General features: G+C 42.5%; 2 protein-coding genes across 7 annotated transcripts; one reads left to right on the top strand and one right to left on the bottom strand.

The window, feature by feature from the left end:
- Positions 1–180: 180 nt before the first annotated feature.
- On the top strand, positions 181–3239 carry TEX52 (testis expressed 52). Its single transcript, XM_035113604.2, has 2 exons — positions 181–695; positions 2987–3239. Exons 1-2 carry the CDS (start codon positions 181–183, stop codon positions 3237–3239), a joined length of 768 nt encoding a protein of 255 aa, XP_034969495.2.
- ITFG2 (integrin alpha FG-GAP repeat containing 2) lies at positions 2055–26030 on the bottom strand. 6 transcript variants are annotated; one of them, XR_009558190.1, is made up of 13 exons: positions 25681–25940; positions 23498–23593; positions 22052–22093; positions 19445–19619; positions 18614–18753; positions 17403–17539; positions 16387–16481; positions 15670–15723; positions 13187–13278; positions 10704–10821; positions 6281–6454; positions 4535–4929; positions 2055–3690 (listed from the first exon to the last, which is right to left on the bottom strand). XR_009558190.1 is itself a non-coding variant. In XM_060279022.1 (13 exons), exons 1-13 carry the CDS (start codon positions 25774–25776, stop codon positions 3669–3671), a joined length of 1353 nt encoding a protein of 450 aa, XP_060135005.1. In that variant the 5' UTR covers positions 25777–25943; the 3' UTR covers positions 2055–3668. The 6 variants fall into 6 exon arrangements, 5 of the variants coding, with proteins under 5 accessions (XP_060135005.1, XP_060135008.1, XP_060135004.1 ...); XM_060279022.1 differs by having other exon boundaries at positions 4818–4929; positions 25681–25943; XM_060279025.1 differs by lacking the exon at positions 2055–3690 and having other exon boundaries at positions 4523–4929; positions 25772–26030.
- Positions 26031–26435: the final 405 nt, after the last annotated feature.

Genomic DNA, 26435 nt, shown 5'->3' with positions numbered 1-26435 from the left:
TCCATAGCTAGGGCTATGTTATGATGGGTATTTTACATTTCTTGTGCCTTAGGATCTTCAACAAACTGAAGCTGGGTATTGCAGTAGGGCATCATCTTGTAGGCCAATACTGGGGCTTCTGATGTCTCTGAATGCCCCTTCTTTCCCCCTGCCTAGGGTTAATCTGAATCCCTGTTCAAGATGACCACATGGAAAGAGAGGCACTTCCTCTGTAAAGACAAGTATGTGTCATGGCCAGGGTTTTCTCCAAGACCCTACCATAAACTGGCTGTTAAAAGACCACCCCACACAGATGCCAAAATAAGTGTTAGCCACAAAACACGTTGCCCAGTGGAGGATGGCCTATGGCACGTCTGGGGATACCATACATGGCTGGATGTAGGGAGGTTGCCAGCAATCTATCGCCCAAGACCGGATAAGCCTTTTGATAGCAACACATGGCGATGGATCACCGCTCCCAGGAAAGAATTCATGGCTGTGCCACCAGTCCCACCTCCTTCACAGTTGGATGGGAACACCTACGTTAAGTTCATTGAAGGGGACGCCTTGTTTGTGGATCGGAGATTTAAAGAGAGAGTTCTGACCCGAACAAAGAACGAAATGAAACGGTGTGATCAACTCAAACTGAGGAGCGAGTGCCGAGCTCCTCCTTTGGACGCTGAAGGAAATATCCTGCCTCCGAAAGGTTTCATACGGTAAGATATACTCCTCTCTTTGTTCTACCAACTGTTGCAGGTGCCCTTTAGATGAAGCCCCAACCACATGAGAGCAGCTTTTCCTCGACTGGATCCTACATGGCTAAGTGCTGCGATAATGCTATCATATGGGTGGGGGCAACGCTGTGGGTCTTTTCCCATATAATTAGGAAAAGGTAAAGTATCCCTCCTCAGGTGGAAGATCAATGGGTAGGGATAGGGCAAAACCACCAGTTTCAGTTTTTCCAATCTTAAATTCAATTTGCCACATTTCCACATCAGTTTACGATTTTAAAAAGATTTCTTTTTAGGCGAGTCCAAAACGACAAGCAAAGAGGCCACACGGAGCCCCCCACCACCACCACCCAATGATCTCGATCCCACCAGGACCGAATGCACCCCAACAAAGCTCCGGGACCTGGAGCTCATAACCCACCTACTCTCAGCAGCCAGAAACATCGTAGCTAGACACTGGAGGGATAAACATGGAACACTGGTATCATGTAGTATGGGAAACAGCCTTACTAGAAAAGCTAACCAATAGACTGAAACTGACATGGGGAGAAACAGGATGCCTTCACCCTGGTATGGCTCCCCTTTATCAAATACACAGCCCAACAAGACAACAACATGAACCCACTGACTGACAGCATACGATTCATTATGGCTATCTTGACCCAACAACCCCCCCCCCCCCAACGCACAAACAAATCTCACTGCAGTCAACCAAAGACAATCAACCACACCCTAGGCCACCCCACCCAACCTCTCTCACCAAGGAAACCTAACAAGCGAATAAAAAGAGAACCTACCCAAGTGACGCTGACACAACCCCCCCCCCAAATATACTAAGTCAGGGGTCAACAAACCTTTTCAGCAGGGGGCCGGTCCACTGTCCCTCAGACCTGGGGGGGGGGGCGGACGGACTATATTTTGGAAAAAATAAATAAATGAACGAATTCCTATGCCCCACAAATAACCGAGACACATTTTAAATAAAAGCACACATTCTACTCATGTAAAAGCACGCTGATTCCTGGACCGTCTGTGGGCCTGATTTAGAAGGCGATTGGGCCTGATCCGGCACCCGGGCCTTAGTTTGCCTACCCATGTACTAAGCAAAATAATATAATCTTCACCACCCCACCCCCTCTCTCCCGTCCCTCCCCCTTTTCTTCCCAACCTTATGCTGCATATAACACCAATGTCTCACGACAAATGTAACTGATCTGTAGAAAATGCAACCTGAAAAAAGAGACAGTCCACTAGCTTTTATAAACAAGGAAAATCTTTAATAAAAATTATATATATATATATATATATATATATATATATATATATATATATATATATATATATATTGTGAGTGTTTTAGGGCACACTTCTCCTAATATACATATTGGGCCAGGAATAATGTGCACTTTTGTATGTTATTTTCACACATATACCTTTTTATGCACATTTTCTAAAATATATTGCTGTATACATTTTTTGATTAGAGAATAGCACTGCAGAACTTGGAAAGTGCAAAGTTCAAAGGATAGCTGCCATTTGGTTCACGTAATGTTTTGGGAGGTGCTGAATCCCCTGGAAAGTGGTGGACTCTCCTTGGAGGTTTTCAGGCAGAGATTGGATGGGCATCTGTCGTGGATGTTTTAGTTGAGATTCCTGCATTGCAGGGGCTTGGACTCGATGACCCTCAGAGTAATTTTGAACTATACTATGATGCACAAATGGAGCCAATCCTGTGCTCCCACAGAGCCCCAAGCCCACGTCCATCCTGGTTAGTGGCACCACTGCCAGAGGGCTATTGCTGTGGCTTTGCCCCCACCAGCAAGCAACTCCCAGAACACCCACATGGTTGTTCTCTAGCCTCATCCCCAACTAAGCTGCAGTCTCACAAAATATTACCCTTCTACTTAATGGGAAATCCCCAGTTCAAATCTCGCCTCGGCCTCAAACACACAAGGGACTCAGCTACATTAGTCAAAAAAGAGTGTTCTGAATGTGTTACAAACATGCAACACCAAATGGTGTTGGAGTGTTTTTTTAAAAAAAAAATCAATGCAATTTTCCATAGCGCTCCCCCCCCTTTGTTATTATGATTTCTGACTTATTAATAGCTCCCCCCCCCCCGGTGTGTAGACCCACCTAGGTAGTTTTGGGCTTCTTCTTTTTTGAGCTTCTATGCCCATCAGCAAAGTGAAATCATGCACTGTTTATACATTTCAAGTTCTCAAAACCTTCCACATAAGCATTATCATTTATGTTGCTTTCTTAATTTTGTACAGATACAAGCGCCTGCTTCCAAGGAAAAGCCCAGCCTCGCTTTGTGTCCAACTGCAGCCTGTCACACCTCCTTCTAGGGACTGCTGGGCTTACCCTTGCCCAAACCCCCAACCCCATTACCAGGAGGCTGCTGTCAAGTTTGCCCTGAAGAACAGCAGCCCCATCTACCCAGAGTTGGTAGAAAAATATCAGGAACTGGCTCTTTCTGGGAGCAAAATCAGCAAAGTAAGGCCATGTACACCTGTCACTGAATAAATGGAAGGGGGTGAAGCCTGAAATTCACAGGGCTACTGAAGAGTATGTCGGAAGTTCAATCCTGCTATCAGTAAAACAATTTTTCTAAAATCTAAATGGAGGCGAAACAATTGTTGCATAATGATCACCATTGGCCATAACAGGGGTGCGGGGGCTAACTTTTGGATTGTACCTAGTGTCACATGTATGGCGATTTACCTGCTGGACAGAACTGTATGCGGGTGTTCAGTGTAATGAGGTTCTGCATCTCAGGCTACAAATTTGATGTCCTGAATGCCAAGGGCTGGCCTTGAGAAGCTGAGAGCTGATAAAGATGTCTCACTGCCAGGGTGACAATTTTTCTGTTTTCATGAAGGAGGGTCTTGGAGAAGAGAGTACTTGTATCCGTCTGCGGAAGAGGGGAGCTTCCACTGGGCTGGGAAGGTGATTCTAGAGACATGAATTGTGTTGCCTTTACAAGGGAAAAGAAGCAGAGATAAACAACACAAGAGAAACACCATCCAGTTTTAGAATAGAGGGCAACTGTTTAGTGGCTTATCAAAAAAATGTTAAAAGAAGCTGTATAAGCAGCAATCAGTTGTTACTGCCAACTTTTGCCTTGCTCTTTGCTGGTGTTCCTGTACACAGAACTGATTAGTGGGTTTACATTTTTCAGCCCAAGGACCACATTACTTTGATGCTAGCCTTCTAGGGGCCGCATGACAGCAGTGGGCAGGACCAAATAAAAAAGTAGGTAGGGCCACCCACATACTCTCTTACACAGAATTCTTAGAATTTCATAGATTGGGGTGTGTGTCTTTTTTTAGAGAAATGCCTTTTTTTGTTTCTTATAGCCACAGCGGAGGCATGGCTATGGGAGCAGCTGTGATGAGCTCCTGCACATCTCTGTTAACATCTGAAGATTTAACTTCTTTGGAGGTCTTTAAGCAGAGGCTTGACAGCCATATGTCAAGAATGCTTTGATGGTGTTTCCTGCTTGGCAGGGGGTTGGACTGGATGGCCCTTGTGGTCTCTTCCAACTCTATGATTCTCAGGCATCCCCAAACTTCAGCCCTCCAGGTGTTTTGGACTACAATTCCCATCATTCCTGACCACTGGTCCTGTTAGCTAGGGATCATGGGAGTTGTAGGCCAAAACATCTGGAGGGCCGCAGTTTGGGGATGCCTGATCTAACTGGTGGGACCATTTTTTAATTAAAAAAGGCAAAAGATTGCTCATTCCAACAATCCTAATACCGATCCAAACTAGACACATTATCAAACACATCTGTTTTCCCCTGGATCTTTTAAAATTACCTTTATTAAAGTTTTCAGAAGATAAAGTGACTGATGAGAAAGTAACAACAAGCAATGAGGACCTTGAGACAAATGTGAAAAGGGCATTTCCTATTACGTTGACTTCAGTCAGCAGCTTCACTTGAAGATTCATGCTGCTACCTCCAACCCCTTCATTCAAAGTCCTGGTTCTTAACAATGCTTAATTTGCACAAATGAGGGGTAGCAGAATGAGAAGCAGAGCTGTTCACTGTGTAAGTATATGTCATCTGCTCATAAGATTTCTTGGGAAATAGGATAGCACCTGGAAGAGGATCTGGCTGTGGGCATGAACTGAGAAGGGCTATTTAGCTGCTCCTCTGGAAAGTAGAGTGTCTTGTGAATCAAATCTTTGACCGCAGAAACATCATCTCCAGCTATGAAAGAAAGAGAAAGAGAGAGATACTGATGAGAAGTACTGGAGTCTTAGCAAGGTACTTAAGAATCAGTATGTGACTGGCTCTCCTATCAACATAACATATAAAAATGAATATAGGAATTACCTCTTGTAATTCATATTCTGCCCTTCAGAAGTATGAGAGTGGTTTGTGGGAATCTCAGGCTGTATTCACAAGATTATCTTGCATTCAAGAGCTGGCTTTTGTGCAGCCACCCGATCTAGAATTTATATTGTGAACAGATTCAACCATTGATCTTTGCTAGACATCCAAATGCATGCTCAATCTATTCACAATATTGGTTCTATGATATGACAGCAAAAGTTGGTCACTGTGCACTCAGTACAGTCTTGGCATCCATATCTAAAAGCTTCATGGAAAATTGGTATTTCATAGATTGCTGCCCATGAAATCTGCACAGAGGACACAGTCTCTGAATAACCAGATGTTTGGAACAAAAAGCAGGGGAAAGCTATTTCCTCGTGCCCTGCTTCATGAATTCCTAGAGGCATCTGGCTCACTAGTATCACAAAAAGACTGCTGAGCTCCCAGCAAGGCAATTATTGTGCTCCATTTATTTCAGTTGCAGAGAAATGTTTTTAAGTGTACAGACAACACCTGTCCTCAGTTTAGAAGAAAGAGGTGTTCTTGTTTTCAGGGGACGAAACCTAGAAAGCTGCCTTTTACAGAGTCAGACCAGTAATGTCTGCACTGACTGGCAGCAGCTCTCCAATGCTTCAGATAGTGGCCATTCCCAGTCCTACCTGGAGATGCCATGGACTGAATTAGGGATATTCTGCGTGCAAATCATGTTCTACCACAGTGCTAGGGCTCTTCTCCTCCAAATCCAAATCCATGCCCATCTCTGAATCTGTACCTACACAAAGCACCCTGAGCCCAAGGCAGAATGGAGGATTGAGGAAGAGACATGTCTACAACGGATGAAGAGAGGGACCGAAATTGGAATGAGGAAGCCTAATTAACTCTAATAGTCATTTGTCCCTGCCTTGGGTGAATAGTGGAACATAACCCATATGTAGATGGCTCAATATTCAACCAAGGAACTAACAATACATATGCATTCTGCTTCGTTAATTTAGCCCACTAACCTAGTTTTGAAAAATACTGAAATGTCTGTAAAGGGGGGGGAGAGTTACCAATGTGTGTTTTAAATGCTTTGCATAAATATAATCATAGAATTTTGCAATTTTAGGGTGGAATTCTAAATTTTCTGCTTATGGTTCTTTTCCCTTTCTTTCATCTCTTTCTGTCCTATTTATTACAAGGAACACTTTCACCATCTTCAGGTTATATGAGGCTTGGGACATACCCACACCCAGCTGGAGTAGGAGATCTTTGTATTCGGAGTTACTCTCTAGCATCTTCAGCAAACTGGTAGATTCCATTCTCTCCAATTGCACATCCCAATAGATGTAGATCTTTTGGTTGAAACTGACGTATACCAGACAAGGGCTATTGCAGCCTCCTTTGCAGGCATAGAGACCTAGAGAAGTGAAAGCAGCCATCAAAGGAGAGGAAACTCCAGAAGTGCATTAGTGAGATGAGGCACCACCCAGCTAAGATTCAGCACTCTCCAAACCTTAAGATCTCGTTTTATTGAGTCAAACAATTCCCCATAATTCTCATTAAGGTTTGTGTGAGATGCAGTGAAGTGCATGTCCACATGCCTCCAGATTTAAATCTCTACAATGCCTTAATATGTTGATTTCCATTAAAGTTTATGATTTAATTCAGATTTACCACAATTTATTTTAAACCAGGGTGGATTTGATTTAAATCAATCTGATTTAAATCACGATTTAAATCACGATTTAAATCACTAGTCAGTAAGGCTTGATTTAAATCATAGTTTTCTACATAAAGACTAATTATTCCTGGTATAACTTTAATATGCAAGTAGATGAAGATTTTTAGAATAACAACTTTTCATATTAGTTTTTTATCCCCAGTTTAATGGGTTATTCATATTTGGACAACTTAAAAATAATCATTACCTTAATAATAACAATTTAAATAGATTTATTCAACTGAAACAATAACATTACAGCATATGTTATTTGCTTAAACAAACATCCATGTTTTTAACTAATTTGGCTAAACAAAATAATATATTTTAAGAAACTTAAGACTGTCAGCCCAGCCTACACATGAAAAACTTAAATACTGTCTACTCCAAACAATCAGAAAAATATTGTTTCTATTCTATTCACTGAACTTCTTGAAACTTAGCACTGAAGGGGTTGTTTCTGTATTCGTAGGTTTGTAGAACAATAGGATTAAGGTCTTTTTCTCAACTCTGTTCATGTTATAACATTTTTGCTGTGAAGAAGAGGCATGTGATCTCTGTTGAGTCAAATTCAGTTTTGAGAACTGCAAAAGTAAACCAAGCATCTGTGATAATATCTTGTAGGGTTAGGGTTAGGGTTAGAAAATGCCCAATAATCTTACAAAAACCTCTGGAAGAGCATGACATTGTGAATGGATTAATGGAATTTATTTACCAAAAAAATTAAACATATACAACCTTATTCTACATAATTAAAAAACTAATCTTTATTTCATGATGGAATAACCTTTGGATGGTAATATATTTTCCTCAAAAAGCATTTTATTTAAAAAAATCCAATTTAAATCAAAAAAATCGATTTAAATCAAAAAAATCCGATTTAAATAAAAAAAATCCGATTTTTTTGATTTTTTTTAAAAAATCATTGATTTTTATCCACCCTGTTTTAAACCCTGCTACTGCACCATACTCCCTAATCAAATCTTGAATAGCAGGTAGCAAAATGCCTGTGTTTGCAGCTTTGATGTTTGTTAAAAAGGTGAAATACCTGGGAGTAAATATGACCGTGAAGAATATAAATTTGTTTAAAAATAATTATGAAAAATTGTGGAATGAAATCAAGAGGGATTTGGAGACATGGTCAAATTTGAAATTATCTTTGATGGGCTGAATATCTGTGATAAAAATGAATGTATTGCCAAAAATGTTGTTTTTGTTTCAAGCATTACCTATTGTTGATAATCTAGGATGTTTTAAAGAATGGCATAAGGTGTTATCAAGATTTCTCTGGCAGGGGAAAAAAACAAGAATTAAATACAAATTGTTAATGGACACTAAAGATAGAGGTTTTTCCCTACCAGACTTAAAGTTATATTTTGAAGAAGCAGCCTTTTGCTGGATGAAAGAATGGCTTCTACTCGATAATACCGATGTATTAGATTTGGAAGGTCATGACAATGCATTTGGTTGGCATGCATATTTGTGGTATGATAAGATTAAGGTTCACAAAGGTTTCAAATGTCATATTATCAGGAAATCATTATATAATGTGTGGAATAGATATAAGGATCTGTTAGAAAGGAGAACACCCAGGTGGATTTCACCTTTAGAGGCTAAGGCACATAAAAAATTGAATACGGAAACCAAGTGGTTAAAGTATAAATGTAAGAATGTAGAAGGAACCTTTTACCATATGTGGTGGACTTGCCCCCAAGTAAAGAACTTCTGGGAAAAGATTTATAATGAAATGAAAAAAAGTGTTGAAAAACACCTTTATTAAGAAACCAGAAGCTTTCTTACTTGGGATAGTTAGAGAGGAATTACCAAAAAAAGATATTACGTTTTTTCTGTATGCCACAACAGCAGCGAGAATTTTACTGGCTAAGAATTGGAAGAATGAAAATCTACCTACAGATGAAGATGATAGAATTTATGGAACTGGCTGAACTGACTGGGAGAATTCGTAACCAGAGGGAAGAGTCGGTGGAAGAAGATTGGAAGAAATTTAAAGATTATTTAAGAAATCATTGCAATTTTGGAAATGTATAATATAAGATCTGGAAGTACAGGGAGGTTGTAGAGGAGGATCTGTTTGAAATGTGTTAGATAAGGTAAAGAAACAAGATGGTTGAAGTATGATATAGAAATTACTAAGGATGTTATGCAATGAAACGCAGTCAGGAGGGACAAGAGGAAGTCAATGTTAGGATAGATGAATGATAAATATGATTTTTTTCCATGTATTTTTGTGTTGTATGTGATTTTTTGTATTTTTGTGCTCTATGTGTTTTTCTTTTCAGTTTTATAAAATCAATAAATATATTTTTTTAAAACAAAACAAAATGCCTGTGTTTGATGTGTAGAGCGTCCATAAATTTATTTAGCAGTGTTTCATTATTTGATTATTCTCCTTGCGAGTTGAAGTATCATATTATTTGGTGTCAGTCTGGCTGAAAAATGCCTTGTCAGCAATGTATTCACCTTGGCTCTGGCTTTGTGGTAGATCTGCTGGAGATACAGAAGAGCCTTTTGCATATTCCATATCTCCAGCAGATCTAATTTGGAGCATCACTTCTTAGATAATTAAATCCTCTCCATCCCAACATCCCAACTTCCTTTCTTGTAACATGAATCTGGAGCACAAGAAAACAAGCTTGCCCATTTTTCATTGGACAGCCCCTTAGATATTTGAAGATAGCTATTCCTATCTCCTCTCAGTCTCTTCTCCAGACTAAACATACCCAATGCCCTCAACCATTCCTCCTTAGGCCTGGTTTCCACACCCTGGATCATCTTGATTGCCTTCCTCTGCACACATTCCAGCTTGTCAATATCCTTCTTAAATTGTGGTGCCCAGAATTGGACACAGTATTCCAGGTGGGGTCTGACCAAGGCAGAATAGAGTGGGACCATTACCTCCCTTGATCTGGACACTATACTTCTGTTGATGCAGCCTAGAATAGCATTAGATTTGTTAAGCTTGTGGTCTACCTAGATAAATTCCCTTCCTTTCATCTATAGCAGTCTTTCCCAATCTTCGGTCCTGAGACCTTGCTAGACTACAGTTTATGTCATCCCTGACCCTTGGCCATGATAAATGGAGGAGTCTAACAACTACAGGAATAAAAAGAGTGCAAGGGGGGAAAGCCTCACAGGACAAATTAGGATGCTCTGCCAGGCCTAATGGGCACATGGAGGGACGTTTGCATCCATCTAGCCCATAACAGTCTATTTTCACTGGCAGTAGCTCTCAAATGTCTTGGCAGGTGTCTTTTCAGTCCTTCTAACTCTGGAGATCCTTTTTAACAAGGAATATGAGAGGTTGAACTAGAGAGAGTGCTGCTGAGCTCCTGTAGTGAGCTCCCCATAGGCATCTGGTTGGCCACGAGAGAAGCCAGTGCTGGACTAGATAGGCTTTTAGTCTGATCCAAAAGGGTTCTTCTTATGTTCTTATGAAAGTTGGATGTGAAACTCTATCACTGAGCTATGTCTACCTAACTGAATGTAGAAGAGTTCAGCAGAAAGCTTTTCTCATGAACGTACGAAAGTGCCTAATAGCGAGTCAGGCTATTGATTCATCTAGCCCAGGGCACAGGCAAACTCGGCCCTCCAGTTGTTTGGGGACTACAACTCCCATCATCCCTGACCACTGGTCCTGTTAGCTAGGGATGATGGGAGTTGTAGTCCCAAAACATCTGGAGGGCCGCAGTTTGCCTGTGCCTGATCTAGCCCAGCAGTCTACTCTACCTTGCAGTGACTCCCCAAAGTCTTAGTGGTCTTTCCAAGTCCCACTACCTGAGACCCCTTCACTGGAGATGATAGGGAATGAAGCTGGGACCTTTTGTAAGAAAAAAAGTGCTCTACCAATGAGGTAGGAACACTTTATCACATACAATCATCAGTTATTTCCCACCCCTGGGGATCTGCTGATAGGAAAGCAGCTCACCTGCACAGAAGGCACTCACATTTTCATCTACTTGGAACCTAGCCACAGTGCGTCCATGGTCTATGATGTACGTCTGTCCATCCCAAGCACAGGCAATCACCTCCTCATGGCCATTTCCCTAAGAGTTCAAAATTTTCTGATTAGCAGAAGTTCCTTGTGGTAGGGTAGAAATCCCATCAACCTTTGTGCGCAATAGTAATACATGTTTTCATCTGGCCCCAGCTTGTCACTAACATTAAATAAGGGAGGTTGATGCAACAAGACAAGAAACTAGCCTAATGAATATAGCCAGTCTAGATTCCCGTTTTTAATATATATTAGGCTTATATACCGCCCTTCATCATAAGATCTAAGGGTTGTTCACAAGATAAAAATAGATTTCCAAAGGATATGGTGGCTGCAAAACATTATGGGAAGCGAAAATAGAACAGTCAACTTTATAGCTCCCTGCATCAACACCAGATATTCATGCAACCGGCTCTTTTGCTGGAGCCCAGGGAATGGATTCGGAAGTACACTGTGTTGTTAACAGTGTTAAAACAAAGTAACTCTCAGCTTGTTCAGTGAGTGTGAGACATTCCTTGGAGCTTTGTAAAGATGCTCTGAACTTTCTGAAGGAAAAGTGGTACAGTGGTGCCTCGCTAGACGAAATTAATTCGTTCCACGGGTCTTTTCTTATAGCGAAAAATTCGTCTAGCGAATCCCATAGGAATGCATTGGATTTTTTTTATTTTTTTTGCCCATAGGAACGCATTAATTGAATTTCAATGCATTCCTATGGGAAACCGTGATTCGCTAGATGAATTTTTCGTAAAACGCATTCATCTAGCGAGGCAACCTCCGCTTGAAAAATCCTTTCGTTAAGTGGGAATTTCGTTAAGCAGGGCATTCATTAAGCGAGGCACCGCTGTACGTAAGTGTCATAAACAAAGGAATACAGAATCTCAGCTTAGACATTTGTCTTCTCATAAGCCATCAGAATAACAGAAATCTCTGTTTCCTGTAAGTGTTACTTATTCAAACAAGTTCTCCAGGTACAAGTTGCTAAAATATCTCCTTTCAACCTTCCTTTGCACCATCTTGTTTAGAACAATACAACTGCCTCTGCTGCTCATTCACCTCATTCTAATAACAATCTTGCTTCCCCACCCCCTTTCTGGGGCATCAGTTCCTTCTCCCCTGAATCTAGCGAGAAAAATGAAGTGGGAGCCAGAAAGCTGGTAGCTGAGTAGGTCCAGTTTGCAACAAATCCCACCCCTGGGATTAAAAAACATGAAATTTTAAATTATGAAAATTTTAAAGAGGGAGGCTTAGAGCACAGGATAGTTAAGTCAGAGAAGCGAAAACACCACAAGTCAAAACAAAACTGCCAAAGACACTTGAAGAGAGAGACCTCAGGTTAAGAACTTAATTCGTTCTGGAGGTCCGTTCTTAACCTGAAACTGTTCTTAACCTGAGGTACCACTTTAGCTAATGGGGCCTCCCGCTGCCACCACATGATTTCTGTTCTCATCCTGAAGCAAAGTTCTTAACCCGAAGTACTATTTCTGGGTTAGCGGAGTCTGTAACCTGAAGCGTCTGTAAGCCAAGGTACCACTGTACATGTGTTTAATGCTAGAAGCCTCTGAGCCAAGATGGGAGAACTGGGGTGCTTGATCTTAGGGGACAGCATTGATATAGTGGGCATAACACAAACCTGGTGGAACAGAGAGAACCAGTGGGCAGAGTTATCTCTCTGGTTATAAACTTTATAGAAAGGACATAGAAGGATGTACCAGAGGTGGTGTCACTCTATATGTCAAAGAGGGCATTGAGTCCAGCAAGCTAGAAATCCCACAAGAGGCAGCGCCCTCCACAGGTGTGATATTGGGCTCAAAAAATAATTTAGTACTGAGGACATTCTGTTGTTGTCCTGGTCAAATTGCTCAAGGACATATTGAGAGGAAGAATGAATTCAAGGAAGCATCCAAAAGAGGAACTGTAGTAATGGATGACTTCAGCTACTCTCACATAGACATATGAGTTCCAGTCATGAAAAAGAGGCACATTTATTAGATACCCTAAGTGATTGTGTCATCGAATCAACCAGAGGTGCAGCAACCCTGAACTTAAATCTTGAGTGGTGCCCAGGAATTTGTGTGACTTGTAGGTGTTGTCAAACAAACTAGGATTAGTAAAGCAAAGAAAAGTCAAATCACTACAAAACGTGCAAAGTGATTCATGTCAGGACAAAAAGAAATTAATTTCATAGTACCACTCATAGACCTCATCTAGTGGTGATGAAGAGGATGGACCAACTCCCCTATGAGGAAAAGTTGCAGCATTTGGGACTTTTTAGTTTAGAGAAATAAGCTCTTCTTACAGTGGCAAGGGTGGTAACAATCTCTCCTCCAAAGGAGTTATGGCAGTAGCATGAACCTGGAGAATTTGTTTGACTTTGTACTACAAATGACCTGGTTATTGTAAGCTAGAACAGAACTCACAGTAACATCCAGTTTTTCTAGAGCAAAAAGTTGGTGGTCAACCTGTACTGACCACAGTAGCTTGTCAGCTCCCTCCATCAGTTTCAGTGTCCCTACAGGGGAAAGAGAAAGTTAGGCAGAGTTCTAAACAAGCATAAAAAAACAACCATTTTCTTCCATCCCTATGCTGTGCCACAGAGTTTATATTAGAAACATTATTTTGGGTCCAGCAGATTCCCATTCCAATGTCTTTCATTATATTTGGCTTGACGTGCACTTGATTTCATGTTAGTACTGTACTCTGTGAGTGGGGAAGCCTGTTTTGACTTCCTTTTCAATGCAATGAAGAAGAGGCATTAAGATGGTTTGCCTTGGAGATCATTAAGATTTACTTAAGTCTCAAATGGATGTCTCCCCCCCATACGGCTGGTGGTCTTGTTGGGCCTCTGTCTCTCTCTGAAAATGGAAGATGACCTAGGCACCCTCACCCAAAACATAGAAATCGTTCATCTATTGAGGCAAGGAAACAGCTGGGTAAAAGGCTAGAGCACAAGTGGTAGAAGACTTGTGATGCCTTCAACCAATCACAGGTGTTGAGCTCATGACAAAACACCTTTTCTATACAAAGTGTACATCTGCACAATGTCAGCCAGCTTTCCAAAGTGATGAGTGGCCTTTTATAATCTGGCCCAGATGAGCCTTCAATAGATCACTGTGACCAATCCACTCACATCCATTCTGATTTAGATAAAACTATAGCAGTCTAAGAGGGACAAGCCTTGGGTCTGCCTCCTTGTGATCTAACAACCCGTGGGGGTTGGCAAGCAGATCAGCTAATCATGAGAGAGAGGGTGGAATTTAAGTTGAAAGCTGACAGTTAAGTCAGATAGGAGTAAGGGATGTCTTAGAGGAGGCAGGGATTGTCTGTGGGTTAGACAAGGACCTAGGTTAAACTAGGGACTTTCTGTCTGAACAATTAAGATGGTGGCTATCTGTTCGAGTGAACAGATTGTGAAGTGGCTGTCAAGTCATTGAGGGACTGCCTAGATAGACAAGGTTCAGTCTACCTGAGGAGAAGATCAGGAGGGGCTGAAGTGTTAAGACATTCATTAAGCATCACTGTTGAGAGTGCCTAAGCTACCACCGCTGTGAGTATAAAGAAATGAAGTTCCTCCATTTCACAGTTGCTTAGACCGCAAGATCTACCTACAGTTGCAACTGCAGGGCCAGCTACGCCTAGCCTGGTCTGAGCTCAATCAAGGGTCAATAAGAAACTGTCCTGTAGCCAAGAAGAAAAATACTTGACTTAAGCATGCTTCGTCCATGCGCTTTCCTAGCCAATAGTGATGTAAGAGATCACACATTTCTGTGGTTTGTGAGTTTGCTACAATTGTATAAAAGCTTTGTGCATCGTTTGCTTAGAAATAAACTTTTCTACCTTTCTACCCTTTGTCCCTCGTCACTGGCCGGGGAGGTTCAGCGTTTTGGACTTTTGTTCCTTTACCACCAGCTGTCATGCCACCTGCTTTTGCCTCTGGCCCCTAGAAGATTATTGATGAGGCAATGCAGCTTTCAGGCCGAAAAAGGCTCCTCACCCCTGACCTAGAATGAGGCAATAATGCTATGTAGGCATTGCCTTTTATTTCCAGGGCATTCTTCAGTAGCCTCAAGATTGTATCCACTCTCTTTCCTTCATCTTCAAGTAGGGTAACTGTGACATATGAATGATGAAACAACTGAAGCAAATTGACTTCAACCTTCCTTAGTAACATAGCTCTTATTTCAAAGTGAGCCAAGATGAGAGTTTTCAGACTGCACACAATAGAATAATTCTAAGTGGTATGGCATGTGCAAGATAGCTTTGACAAAATAAATTGAAATGCTAGATAGAAATTAAATACTGTATTCCAAACTGGGATGTTAAGTTTTTCAGTCTATATTCCTTCCAATATTTCTGGATGTGATGGTTGCACTAGAGGAAATTATTTCTAAGGGCTCCTTCAGACAACCTATTTATTTGGCTTTCATTCTGATTTGCTTGCATGAAGTTTATACAGTGGTTAGACTATCTCCAGTCTTTACTGAACGTTTGTTCCAATTTCTTAATGGGGTGGTTGCACAACAATGAGAAATCATTCTGTTTTGTTTGTGGGATGTTTACATGTCTTCTTGTTAATCATTTGTTTATTCCACACTTTCCAATGCATTTCTCCATCACTTTCCTGTTTTTAAAAAAGTGAATTTGTTGCATTAGGGCAACAGAGCCCTTTAACCTACTTTAATTGTGCAAATCAAGATTTCTGGCATGCACGTACTCGAATCTCTCCTGCAAAATAGTGATAATCTGGAAGTACCTGAAGTAGTCTCCAGAATTAAAATGTTTTGAAACAGTTTCTATTTGGGGATTGATTGCTAATTTGCAGCTTCTTAACCATGAAAGCTATTTCAGCTCAGGCCCCAAATCCTTTGTAGAGATTCCTTTCCAGGAAAGCAAGAGGGCTTACCATCCAAGGTGCAGAGTGCAAACAGACCCGAGCCAGCGTGCTTCTTGGAAGTTCCTGCAAAGACAGGACCCAAGTTGGGAAAGCAATAGAGCCAAACTTGAGTGCAGCATTTTGTTTCGATTACTGCCTCTCTAAGTGTTTTCATCCCTCAAAATTACAAAGCAGAAAACATATGATATAACTCTTGTATTTTTTACTGAGTCAAAAGCCTGGAAACCCACCCCCCCTTCCACCCCATCTCTGAAGAAACAGGAGCCTCTTTCTACCCACCCTTATGCAAACTAATGGAGGAAGGTGCTCCATTAGTTGTTTAGATTGAGTAAAAGATGTGGTGGAAGCAAAATACTGTATGTGAAGTGCTCTGAACATTCCAAGAATGCTATGTAAATTTTAAGTCATCCTCACTACAATCCGTTTTCACCCTGTGACATGCTGACTTTGCTGGGCCAAAGTTGAGAGGAGGAGGAGTGCTAGTCACAGGAGGAATGAGGCTGCAATTGTGCATGGGTTAGAATGAGAATCTAGTAGAACACAAGTATGTCTCTGTGACAGCAGGTTTGGAAAGAGGAACAGCAGCTGCACAGAAAAGTTCTAGGTGGGCAACCTGCCTTAGGTGAAAAAATGGAACCTAATTAGACCATGCAGCCTTGAACTCTTCTCCACACAAATCCACTCGATTTCCTCATTTTTACTAAGGCCAGAATTTCTTCCACTTACCTCTGCCAATGCTGCCAATGAGGTGAGTGGAAACATTCTTGTTGTGAATTCTTCCTGATGTCTGATGGAGAATGACATCCCGGATTGGGGCTTCCCTAGAAGAAAGCAAAACCTGAAGAGATATCTGGTTGTGATAGCAGTAACATCTTGGAGTCTCATACTCTTAACTAGATTTGATGTTGTTAAGTGACTCTTGTCAAAATGTGGGTCTCCTGCATATCTGTAAAGGGGTAGTTGGGTAAATAGAAATAACATTTAAAGTGGACGAGTGGCAAGTCTTAGCAGAGACACAGAATTCTTTCCCTGGGTTATAGGTATGATAACCTTCTTTCTACCAAATCCCCAAAATGTAAGTGTTAGGTTAGCAAACTTTTGTGCTGATGTTCATCTATCATTGAGCTTCGAAAAACCAATTATGGCCAACTGATGTCTGTTTGGGCCTAACATTGCCTGCTATTTTATTCCTTCCACTTCCAGAATTCTTGCACCCGGGTCTCATGCTTAAATTTAAAACACAGCAATATGGAAAGATTCTTTAGTTTGGCAAACACTAGTAAAAAGTGAAACAGGGGAATCCCCACAAGTAGATTTTCCTATCAAACTTCTGACTGAATAATACATAGCCACATAGCCATGATTTTGATGGCGAAAAAAATGTTCAGGCTTTGTAACAGAACACCAAAGGATGCATTCAGCTAAATAGTTCTGTTAGCTCAAGCATTTATTATTTATTATATCTGCGCTACACAATTTCCTGCCCCCTCCTCTCCCTGTATGCCTTTCCCGATCTGTTCCAGAAAGTTGGGGGGAATCCAGAACATAACTGAGGGGAAATGTGAGGAGAACAGGGAGAGAGGAAGTTCCCCTGAACATCCAAAGTGCTTGCATTAGCAGAACTCTTTAGCTGGATACTGCTCCAAGCCATTTTAATCATGAAGCTGTTCCTGCACCTCCATAATATAAATAGAGATGGTTAGACTGTCTTGCTCTGCCCCACTGGATTCCAGTAGTCTCACCTGCTTGCTGCCGAACTGTCTATCCTCTGCTGCTCTGCTTTCCAAGTACACAGTAAGACTGCATAACCACACCCAGGCTGGGACACCATCATCTCAGGAGAACAGTCTGAGCCTGGATTTACAGATAGACTATCCACCTATTTTAGCCAAGAGAGAGAAAATGGAACCCAAGTAACTGGTTAAACCACCACTTGCCTTTGCTGAATGAGCCGACTGCCATGCATTCAAACATGTGACTGTCTCCTCTATTCTCAAAAAGCCACCCCTTAACCCATCTTTCTTCTCCAAGTACCACCCCAATTCCCTTCTTTCTACCTTTAAGCTCCCAACTCCTGCAACATGCTGCTCACACCTGCTCTCTCAGCTCTCTCCTCCAACTCTACCCTCAGTCCTGTCCAGTCTGGTTTCTACTCCCTCCACAGCACTGGACCAAGGAGGTAATGAATGCTTTTCTAAAAGGATGGTCCCAAGGTATCTGAAAGAGGCAGGAGCCCATTCCTTAAGAAACCCTCATTAGATCCTAAAGATTTGAACTATAGGCCTATTGTAAATGGCCCCTTCCTGGGCAAGGCACTCTTGGATGAAACAGATTTTCAAAAGCCATTTCAATCAGGGCTCAGGCCCAGTTTTGACACTAAGATTGCCTTAGTCGCCCTGTGTGACAACTTGTGTTGGGCAAGGGACAGGGACAGCATGTCTGTTCTCCATGGTTGATTCTCCAGGACTGCTAACTATAGCATCTTTCTGGAGAGACTGTCCAAGCTGGAAGTAGATGACCTATTTTCACAGTGATTCTGCTCCTACTTGGGTAGTTGTCTCCAGAAGGTGGTGCTTGGGGAATATGGCTTGGCCCAGTGGACCCTCCAACGTGAGGTTCATTAAAGTTCAATTTTGTCCTCCATGCTATTTAATATCTACATGAAACTGCTGAGTGGAGTCATCTGGACTTTTGGAATGCACTGATATCAGTATGCTGGTGACACACAACTCTATGTTACACGGACTACACCAGTCCTTCGTAAAGCATTTAATACCTCAAATATCCATATGGGCAGACCAGCCCTGAGAGATTTTACTAGAAGAACAAGGATCCATCAAGCAAGTGGTTATAGTCTCAACCACCTACATGAAGGAGGTTTTCTTCTGAAGTTGGCTCCTTGTTTCCGAAGCCTGTTGTCCTAACAGAGGTGTCCACACACTGCATTTCTTACCTGTCCCTCCAGCAACCACTTTTTGAGTAGCACCAACTGTCCCGTGATATTCTCTGAACTCTCAGATGAGTCTTCCCAGCGAAAGGCTCGCACCACACGGTCTGTATATCCCACCACCAATTCACTCTTCCCATCTCCATCTGCAGAAAGCAAAATACAGCTTAAGGCTTGTGAGTTGGCAGAATGCCGCAATGTGCATATGTTGATAAGATGGGTGGGGTGGAGAGAGACAGTGAAAATAAAAAGTGGGAGTGGGAGATGAGATCCTGCCATTTTCTCCTTTGGTACCTTTTAAAGGGTGGACACTAACAACTCACCAGTACGTGGATAGGTCTCTCGGCTGCTGAATACCAACCACTTTCATGAAATCTGCTCCTTACATTTTACAGAAGGCCTAAACCATAGCATCTTAGCTATCTATGATTTACTCATAAATGAGCTGAAGAACCTCTCCAACAGTTTAAAACACTGGGGAGCCACAGTCTAACTTTTCTAGTTTTAAGGGACGGTTTGATCATGAGTGCAACACTGAAAGAAAAAAAGCCCTCACTACCAAGTTCAACTAAAAATAAAAAAATCTTTCCTTAAAAACCCCTAGTACAAGTGCTTAATTTGCATGATTATTTCTGCTGGCTGAGATTTGCTCTTATATTTGTTCTTTCTCTGTCTCAAGTTGCAGAAGAACACTCACGGCTTCAGAAAGACAGAGAAGTTCTTTGAGGTTTTTTCTTCTTCTGCTTCCCCCATTGGCTTGTGTCACTTTTCCCACGCACTCACACTGAATTTCCTATGCTCTATGAAGCCCTTGTACTCCATGTTGCCATTGCTCACCAATGTCACTAATCAGCATAACTTTGGTGTTGGCAGGAATGTGCTGCTTGAATCCAAGCTTCTGGTCTTCTGCTGTTGGGAGCTCATGGTGGCCTGAGGCATCAAGGTGCTTGGAGGACGGAGTGAGATCAAAGAGATGAAACCACCCTTCAGCACTCACAGCAACAACCACATTCTGACAGGGAAATGTATGGATAAATAAGAGGTGGTAAGAGAGGACAGTATGAGCAATGAGATAACTAACACTCATAACTATAAGCATGCATTTTAAAAGTATTGGGCAACCCCACTGGCAGTGACAGAGAACAAATTTATTAATGATTTTTAATGACACCCCATAACTGGAGTTCTCTGGACTGCTTACAATAAAAATGTTAAAATACTATTAAAAAAAAAAGACAACATCAAATTAGGCGGCAGAGAAACAGCAAGACCTAATTGTGGACAGGCTTTAGGGTTCAACCTTCCAGGTAATAGTGCTTATTTAAGTATTCATTCATAGTCACTAACATACCACTTAATATTTTAAGTATCTCCAAGAAGTGTACAGTCTAAAAATAACAAAAACACAACCTAGAACCAGTAAAACAGCAATATAAAAAGACACAAAATAATATGAAAACTTTTTTTAAAATAATATGAAAACATATGAAACAGTCATTATTAGTTAAAGCGGAAAATATTTATTGCATATTTACTATACGCAATTCCCTTCCAAGTTTATCAGTGACAAAGCATGTATAGAATTTACGGTAGCGTGTGCTTTAGTAGCCTCTCGTTTCATAAATCATTTATAATCTGCCCTTAAAACCACAGGGCTGCTCATCCTGCTCCAACACGCTGTCATCCAAAGCTCTCCTGTTCCCCCGCCACCCCATCCTTTCTTCCCTATGCCTCAAACTGCATCTCACATCTCACGTCCTCCAAGTTCCCCTTCTAACTACACCACTGGAACACCCTCCTCATCCCCATTCCCTACTGCAATTAATTTAACTGACATAATTGCCTTTCCCCCCCCCTTTCTACCTAGCCTTCATTTCTCCCCGCTTTCTGTGCCAACTCCTTTGTGTCTATTTTCAATTATAAGACCCTCAAGAAAGGCACTCATCTTCTAAAGTGCCTTGTTATTTATATAATGCCGTATCTGCTGTGGCTGCTCCCAGACTTTGGAACTCCCTCCCTAGAGAAGTTAGATTGGCTCCCTTGTTGGCCTTCCACCAAAGGCCAACTGAAGACCTTCTTATTCCAACAGCCTTTTGGGAACTGTTGGGAGTAGCTGGACTTTGGAAAGAGCTAATTTCCTTCATGAGCATAAATCACCCAATGGGTGAGGTAATCATAGATGCAAGGTCAAACGAGCCAGTTGCTGTAGTAACGGCTCAAGAGCCCTGACTATATCAGTGATTGATCTATGTCAGCTAGTTGTCTTGTTTAGTGGGTGTGGGTTAGAGCAACAGTGATATTCTATATCTGTATGTATCAGAAAATATCTGTATCTGAAAAGCCTCCAACTTTTCCATGTATAGCTTTGTCCAGAGCTGTTTGCTGAGCATATTACTTCTACAACAGTAAAAGATTTGAACCTTACTCTGCTTTTGTGTGGTGACTGGTACTGTGAACACTTCCACTGTGTGTACATCTTATATCAAATTCCCAACAACTGATTGCTTTTAATGAAGAGGTTGTTGCTGTGCTGTTCTTATTGTAATTGTGTTTTTAACAGATCTCCTCTCTCTCTCTCTCTCTCTCTCTCTCTCTCTCTCTCTCTCTGTGTGTGTGTGTGTGTGTGTGTGTGTGTGTGTGTGTGTGTGTGTGTGTTTTAATGGTTGGGGTTTTTCTTTGTTTTTAGCTGTTCTTATTTTCTGTAAGCCACCTCGAGTCCCTGTCAGGGAAAAAAGGTGGGATATAAATTCATCATTATCATCAATATGCAACCCTTATTTCAGTCTCATTCTAAGGTTCAGCATTGTTAGGTAAAGGTAAAGGGACCCCTGACCATTAGGTCCAGTCGTGACTGACTCTGGGGTTGCGCGCTCATCTTGCATTATTGGCCGAGGGAGCCGGCGTATAGCTTCCAGGTCATGTGGCCAGCATGACAAAGCTGATTCTGGCGAACCAGAGCAGCGCACGGAAACGCCGTTTACCTTCCCGCCGGAGCGGCCCCTCTTTATCTACTTGCACTTTGATGTGCTTTCAAACTGCTAGGTTGGCAGGAGCTGGGACCAAGCAATGGGAGCTCACCCCATTGCAGGGATTCGAACCGCCGAACTTCTGATCAGCAAGCTCTAGGCTCTGTGGTTTAACCCACAGCGCCACCTGGGTCCCTCAGCATTGTTACTGGGAAGTAATTCCCAATATTTCTATGGACATGTACATAAGATTTCAGTGTTTATTCCCAATATTTTCACAACAATATGAAATATATCACTTTTCTTGCCATTTGACAGAGGCCAACTTTTTCAATGTTTGAGCCCAATGTTGAGGAACTCATTATCCTTCTTCTCTCCCAGAATTGCAAGAAGAGTTTGAGGTTATTTAGTAGTATATCAGCAAAGACATAGCACATAAATAGAAACTGTGAATATATTTTTTAAAAAAAATGGTTACCTTTCCTTTATTACATACATCCCCAACACCAACACAAGTGAGCTGGAAGAAAGACAGAAAGCAGTTTAAAAAATAAGTATAACAATTTTCAGTATAAAAATCCTTAACAACAAGAAGGGAAGGGTGATAAAGACAGATAATCAAAGCAAATAAATAAAACTATAAGCACTAAATTCTAATGGAGCTCAAGGAGAAGCAGCCTTACTCTCTGCCATTTTTACCTGGAAATCCTCTTTGGGACAGTCAATCAGCTACAAATCCACCTAATGGTAACATTATCTAACCAGAATTTCTCTGCAGGAATATCATGGGGGACTTTGTCAAAACCTTACTAAAATCAAGTTAGTGATGGTCTGAAGGTACATCAAGATGGAGACAGACCTGAGTTTGCTAAGTCCCTATCAGATCCAGTAAGCAAACAATTAAATGACATATATCAAGATTGAAACTTGAACTGAGAAACCTGTTTTTACACCAATATGAATGCTCAAGAGATGTACTTGGTGGAGTCATTTTCCATACTCAACTTAACCCCTTCAGACCCACAGCTACTGATGGTGGGTAAGTATGCTGATAAATGGTTTACAGTGTAAATACCTGTCTAATTGTGAGTAGAGAAGCAGTATCAATGCCTATGCCTACTCTGGAAAGATGTTTTGAACTATTATTTTCCAGAGCTGAGCCCTGCTTTGACCTTGAATAAGTGTCAACTAAGAGACTGTTCTGAATAGGATCCAGAAGGGATCTACCACTAATTAGAAACATCAAATTTTCCCCTTGGTATCCACTCTTGAGAACAAAGCCTTTTAGGACTAGTTACGTGACCAAACTCTCACCAGTTTCCTTAAAAAATGCTATTATCGGGCTGTGTCTCCAAGTCATGCCCACCATATGCAGTCAGTCATTGTATTTGTGGTCAATTTCAGGTGGGAGACATCACTCATTATCTATTAGCCTGCCCCTTATATAGAGATCCAAGAGATGACTTTCTGAAACCTTTCTTCACACAAGCAAGCAGGCACACATTGGCAGAAATTGTTTGGTTTCTTCTGAGTGATGATAATAGCTTTGTAACATGCCAAAGTGGGCCCTCAATGAACTAGCGGGGGGGGGGGTTTCGGGAAAAAGGCGTTAGATAAAATCGCTATAAACTGTTGTGGTAATTCAGAGCCTTAATCTGAAAAAAGCTGGATTTGAGTTTGTTGGTGTCTGTGGACTGCCTCAAGTGTGGTGGACTCTCCTTCATTAGAGGATTTTAAACAGGTTAGAAGACCATCTGCAAGGGATTGTTTAGCTGTGACTAGATGATCCTTAGGGCCCCTTGCAACTCTCAAAAATTCTATGATTCTATCTAGCAGGCCTATGTACGGCATCTACTTAGAAACTGCACGAAGATCGCCAGAGGTGGAAGAATTCAGAGGACTACAAACTTAAATCTCTACTTACCATTCCTTGACATAAGCGCACATTCCAAGGCTTGCTTTCATCACTCTTGTATATGAATAGTTTTCCACTAGTGTCTCCCACCACTAGCTCATTTAGCTGGAAAGAAGAACAGATATTAAAGAGGAGTTTCCCTCCTTTGGTTTTTAATATAGTTTTATTGCATTTTTATAAAAAATAATAAACAAGAACAATGGTGCTAGAATAGAAGGCGATGAACCCTTTCCCTGCAAGCCAATTTTATGATCAAAATGATCTCCATAGGATGACCCCACTTCATGACCACTTTCTAATAAAAGGCAGAAGCAGAAACAAAAAAAGGGGGCAGTATTCCTAAGCATAGGCGTCCCCGGGGGGGCACCTGCACCCCCCCAGAAGCGAAAAATTACCGTATTTTACAGACCATAACCAGAGACTCTGATCTACTCACAGAGTTAAAAACTGGGAGTGATCAGGTCAAAGCTGTTGAGTTTTTTTACGGAAGGGAAGCCCTGTTTTGGGGGGGTTAGGTCAAACTTGTTGAGCTTCTTTTAGGAGGAAGGGAGGCCCATTTTTGTTTAGGACTTCAGGTCATAGTTCAGCTTTTTTAGGGAGGAGGAAAATTTTGGGTGAGCTTTTTTAAGGGGTGCCAGTGATCTAGCAGTGATCTACTACAGACATCCAGTGATCTACTGGTAGATCACAATCTATCTGTTGGACATGCCTGCTGTAAATCAAGCAGAGAAAGCTGCTTGCAAGGCTCCTGTACAGGCGTACCGGTATCTTCCTCTTGCTGCAGAGTTCCAGCATCACAGCGTCACCCAGAGGCACCCACAAATTTGAGTTATCCCTCTCTCTATTTCTTCCTTCCTTCCCTGCCTCTTCCATCCTTAATAAAATACTGGGGGGGGGGCACAGATAAGCCCCATATAGAAAGCCCATCAACATGGGGGGGATGACTCTTTCAAATATGGTATTTAGCAGTAATGGGGGGAGCACCTAGGCCTCTAGGAGTTGGCTGCTATGCCTAGGACAATTCAAGAAAGCAGAATGATGCATATCCTATAGTAATATATCAATAGAATCATATAATTGTAGTCGGAAGGGACCACAAGGGTCATCTAGTCCAACCCCCTGCAATGCAGGAATTTTCCCCAAGGTGGGGCTTGAACCCACGACATGGTTGAAATATTATGCTGATATGCAGCAACGCCTTGGAGCCATCGTGACTGCGGCCGTGCCTTGCCTCGTCCTCACCCGCCCTACCACCCCCTCTCACCTGCCCGACCCTCCCGTCCTCTCCAGCCAAGCAGGGTAGCCGCCGACGCTGCCAGCCCCAGAAGCACAAGGTGGCCGCTGCCGCCACAATGTCATCGGGCCCGCTGGCCCTGTAGCCCTGCCCATGTTCCCACTTTGTGGCCCCTCCCCTCCCGTGCCTTGGCCCCGCCCCTGAACGACCATGGCTTCCCCCCCTAGTTTTGATCCTGGGTATGCCCCCGTTCCTAAGCCTGGTCTGTCTGACATTTTCTGAAACTGCCTACGCTAGTGGGGCTGCCAAGCAAAGGGCAACAGCAAAGAGAATCGTCCCTTTAGGGGTGGAATGCACTGCAGGCTAAAGGAAGCCTTTATTTTTTTATTTTTTAATCCCCAATATTACATTTTTTGCCAATTATAGATACCACTTAATATCAAAATAGTTCCAAATTTATACAAATATCAAAGTGGTTTCCCACGCTCCTTGATCATTGTTTTTGTCGTTCTTACATTGCTGCGGTTTATATATACACACATACACTTCTAATTGCATTTCAGTTGGTATATTAATCATTCGGACAACAGCTGCATTTTGGGCGACTCCTATTCGTGTCAGTAGTACCGCATCTAACTTTCCATAGGATTTCAGATGAGGCGCTCTTATTATTTTCCCTTTCTCTGCGTGTCAGTCTGAACGCGTCCCATTACGAAGCCCTTGGCCTGCTCTGGAAACCCCTCCGGCTGCTGCCGTCCGCGGGGCCATAATCCTGGAGGATCCTCAGGGCGTCTCCTTCGCCCCTTCCCAATCCCGCTCTCGCCTCGCTAGGTTGTTTACTTTCTCTGCCCATTTGAGTCACTCCGCTTAGAGGAGCGGCTCGCGACTGGAGCTCGCGGGGCTCCGGGCTGAGGAGGGGCGGCGGCGGCGCTTCGGCCTGACCCGCGCGCGCTCCTACCGCGTCGTTGTCGGCGTCGCCCAGGCACACAGCGCGTGGGAAGAGGTTCCCGCCGAACTCCAGCGTCACCCGCCGCACGTAGCTGACCGACCTCATGGCGCGCCGTCCACCACAGAGGCCCGAGTCCTTCTGGCCAGAGCGGAAGCGTGGGTGGTGGTGGGGGGAGCCGCTCTAGGACGCGGTGGACAAGCGAGACCGCCGTAAGGGAGCGTCGTTGGCTCAGAAAGGTCCGCGGAGGGAACGCGCGTAGAGATACGGCGATGGAAGAGTCGCCCAACTCATGCGTGAAGGCAAAGCTTCCTGGTTCCTTCCGCCATTTTTGTGCCTCGCGGAACGGCTGTGCTTTCGCAGGGCTGCCTCTGCCCTTCCTCAGATAAAAACCCTTCCAAGATCACAGGGAATTGGTGTAAAAAGGGCAGCAGCCTCACACAAGCTCATCGATGAAATCTGGGAGAGAGAGGAGATCCCAGCAGACTTTGGGGGTGCCAAAATTATCAATCTCTTTTAAAAAAGGTGACAGAACGGATTGCGGAAACTATCGAGGCATCTCTTTATTAGCTGCGGCCTGCAAAATTCTTGCAAGGATCTTAGTATATCGTCTCCTAACAATATCCAAGGATATCCTTCCTGAATCCAAAATGGTTTTAGTCCTTCTAGCTAGGGGGACAATGGACATTATTTTCACAGCTTGACAGCTCCAAGAAAAATGCAGAGAGCAAAACCAACCCCTGTATAAGGTGTTTATTGACCTTCAC

This window comes from Zootoca vivipara, chromosome 9 (genome assembly GCF_963506605.1).
Source record: "Zootoca vivipara chromosome 9, rZooViv1.1, whole genome shotgun sequence".
Lineage (NCBI taxonomy): Eukaryota > Metazoa > Chordata > Lepidosauria > Squamata > Lacertidae > Zootoca > Zootoca vivipara.
The sequence above is the reverse complement of the archived record's forward strand: the minus strand, read 5'-3'. Positions and strand labels throughout refer to the sequence as shown.

Coding starts and splice junctions, on each gene's coding strand:
- TEX52 (XM_035113604.2), top strand. CDS start 181: ATGACCACATGGAAAGAGAGGCACTTCCTCTGTAAAGACAAGTATGTG. Junction 696..2,986: donor CCTCCGAAAGGTTTCATACG/GTAAGATATACT, acceptor AATTTTGTACAG/ATACAAGCGCCTGCTTCCAA.
- ITFG2 (XM_060279021.1), bottom strand. CDS start 25,776: ATGAGGTCGGTCAGCTACGTGCGGCGGGTGACGCTGGAGTTCGGCGGG. Junction 19,620..22,051: donor ATGTATGTAATAAAGGAAAG/GTAACCATTTTT, acceptor TTTCCCTGTCAG/AATGTGGTTGTTGCTGTGAG. Junction 15,724..16,386: donor CATTGGCAGCATTGGCAGAG/GTAAGTGGAAGA, acceptor CTGTCTTTGCAG/GAACTTCCAAGAAGCACGCT.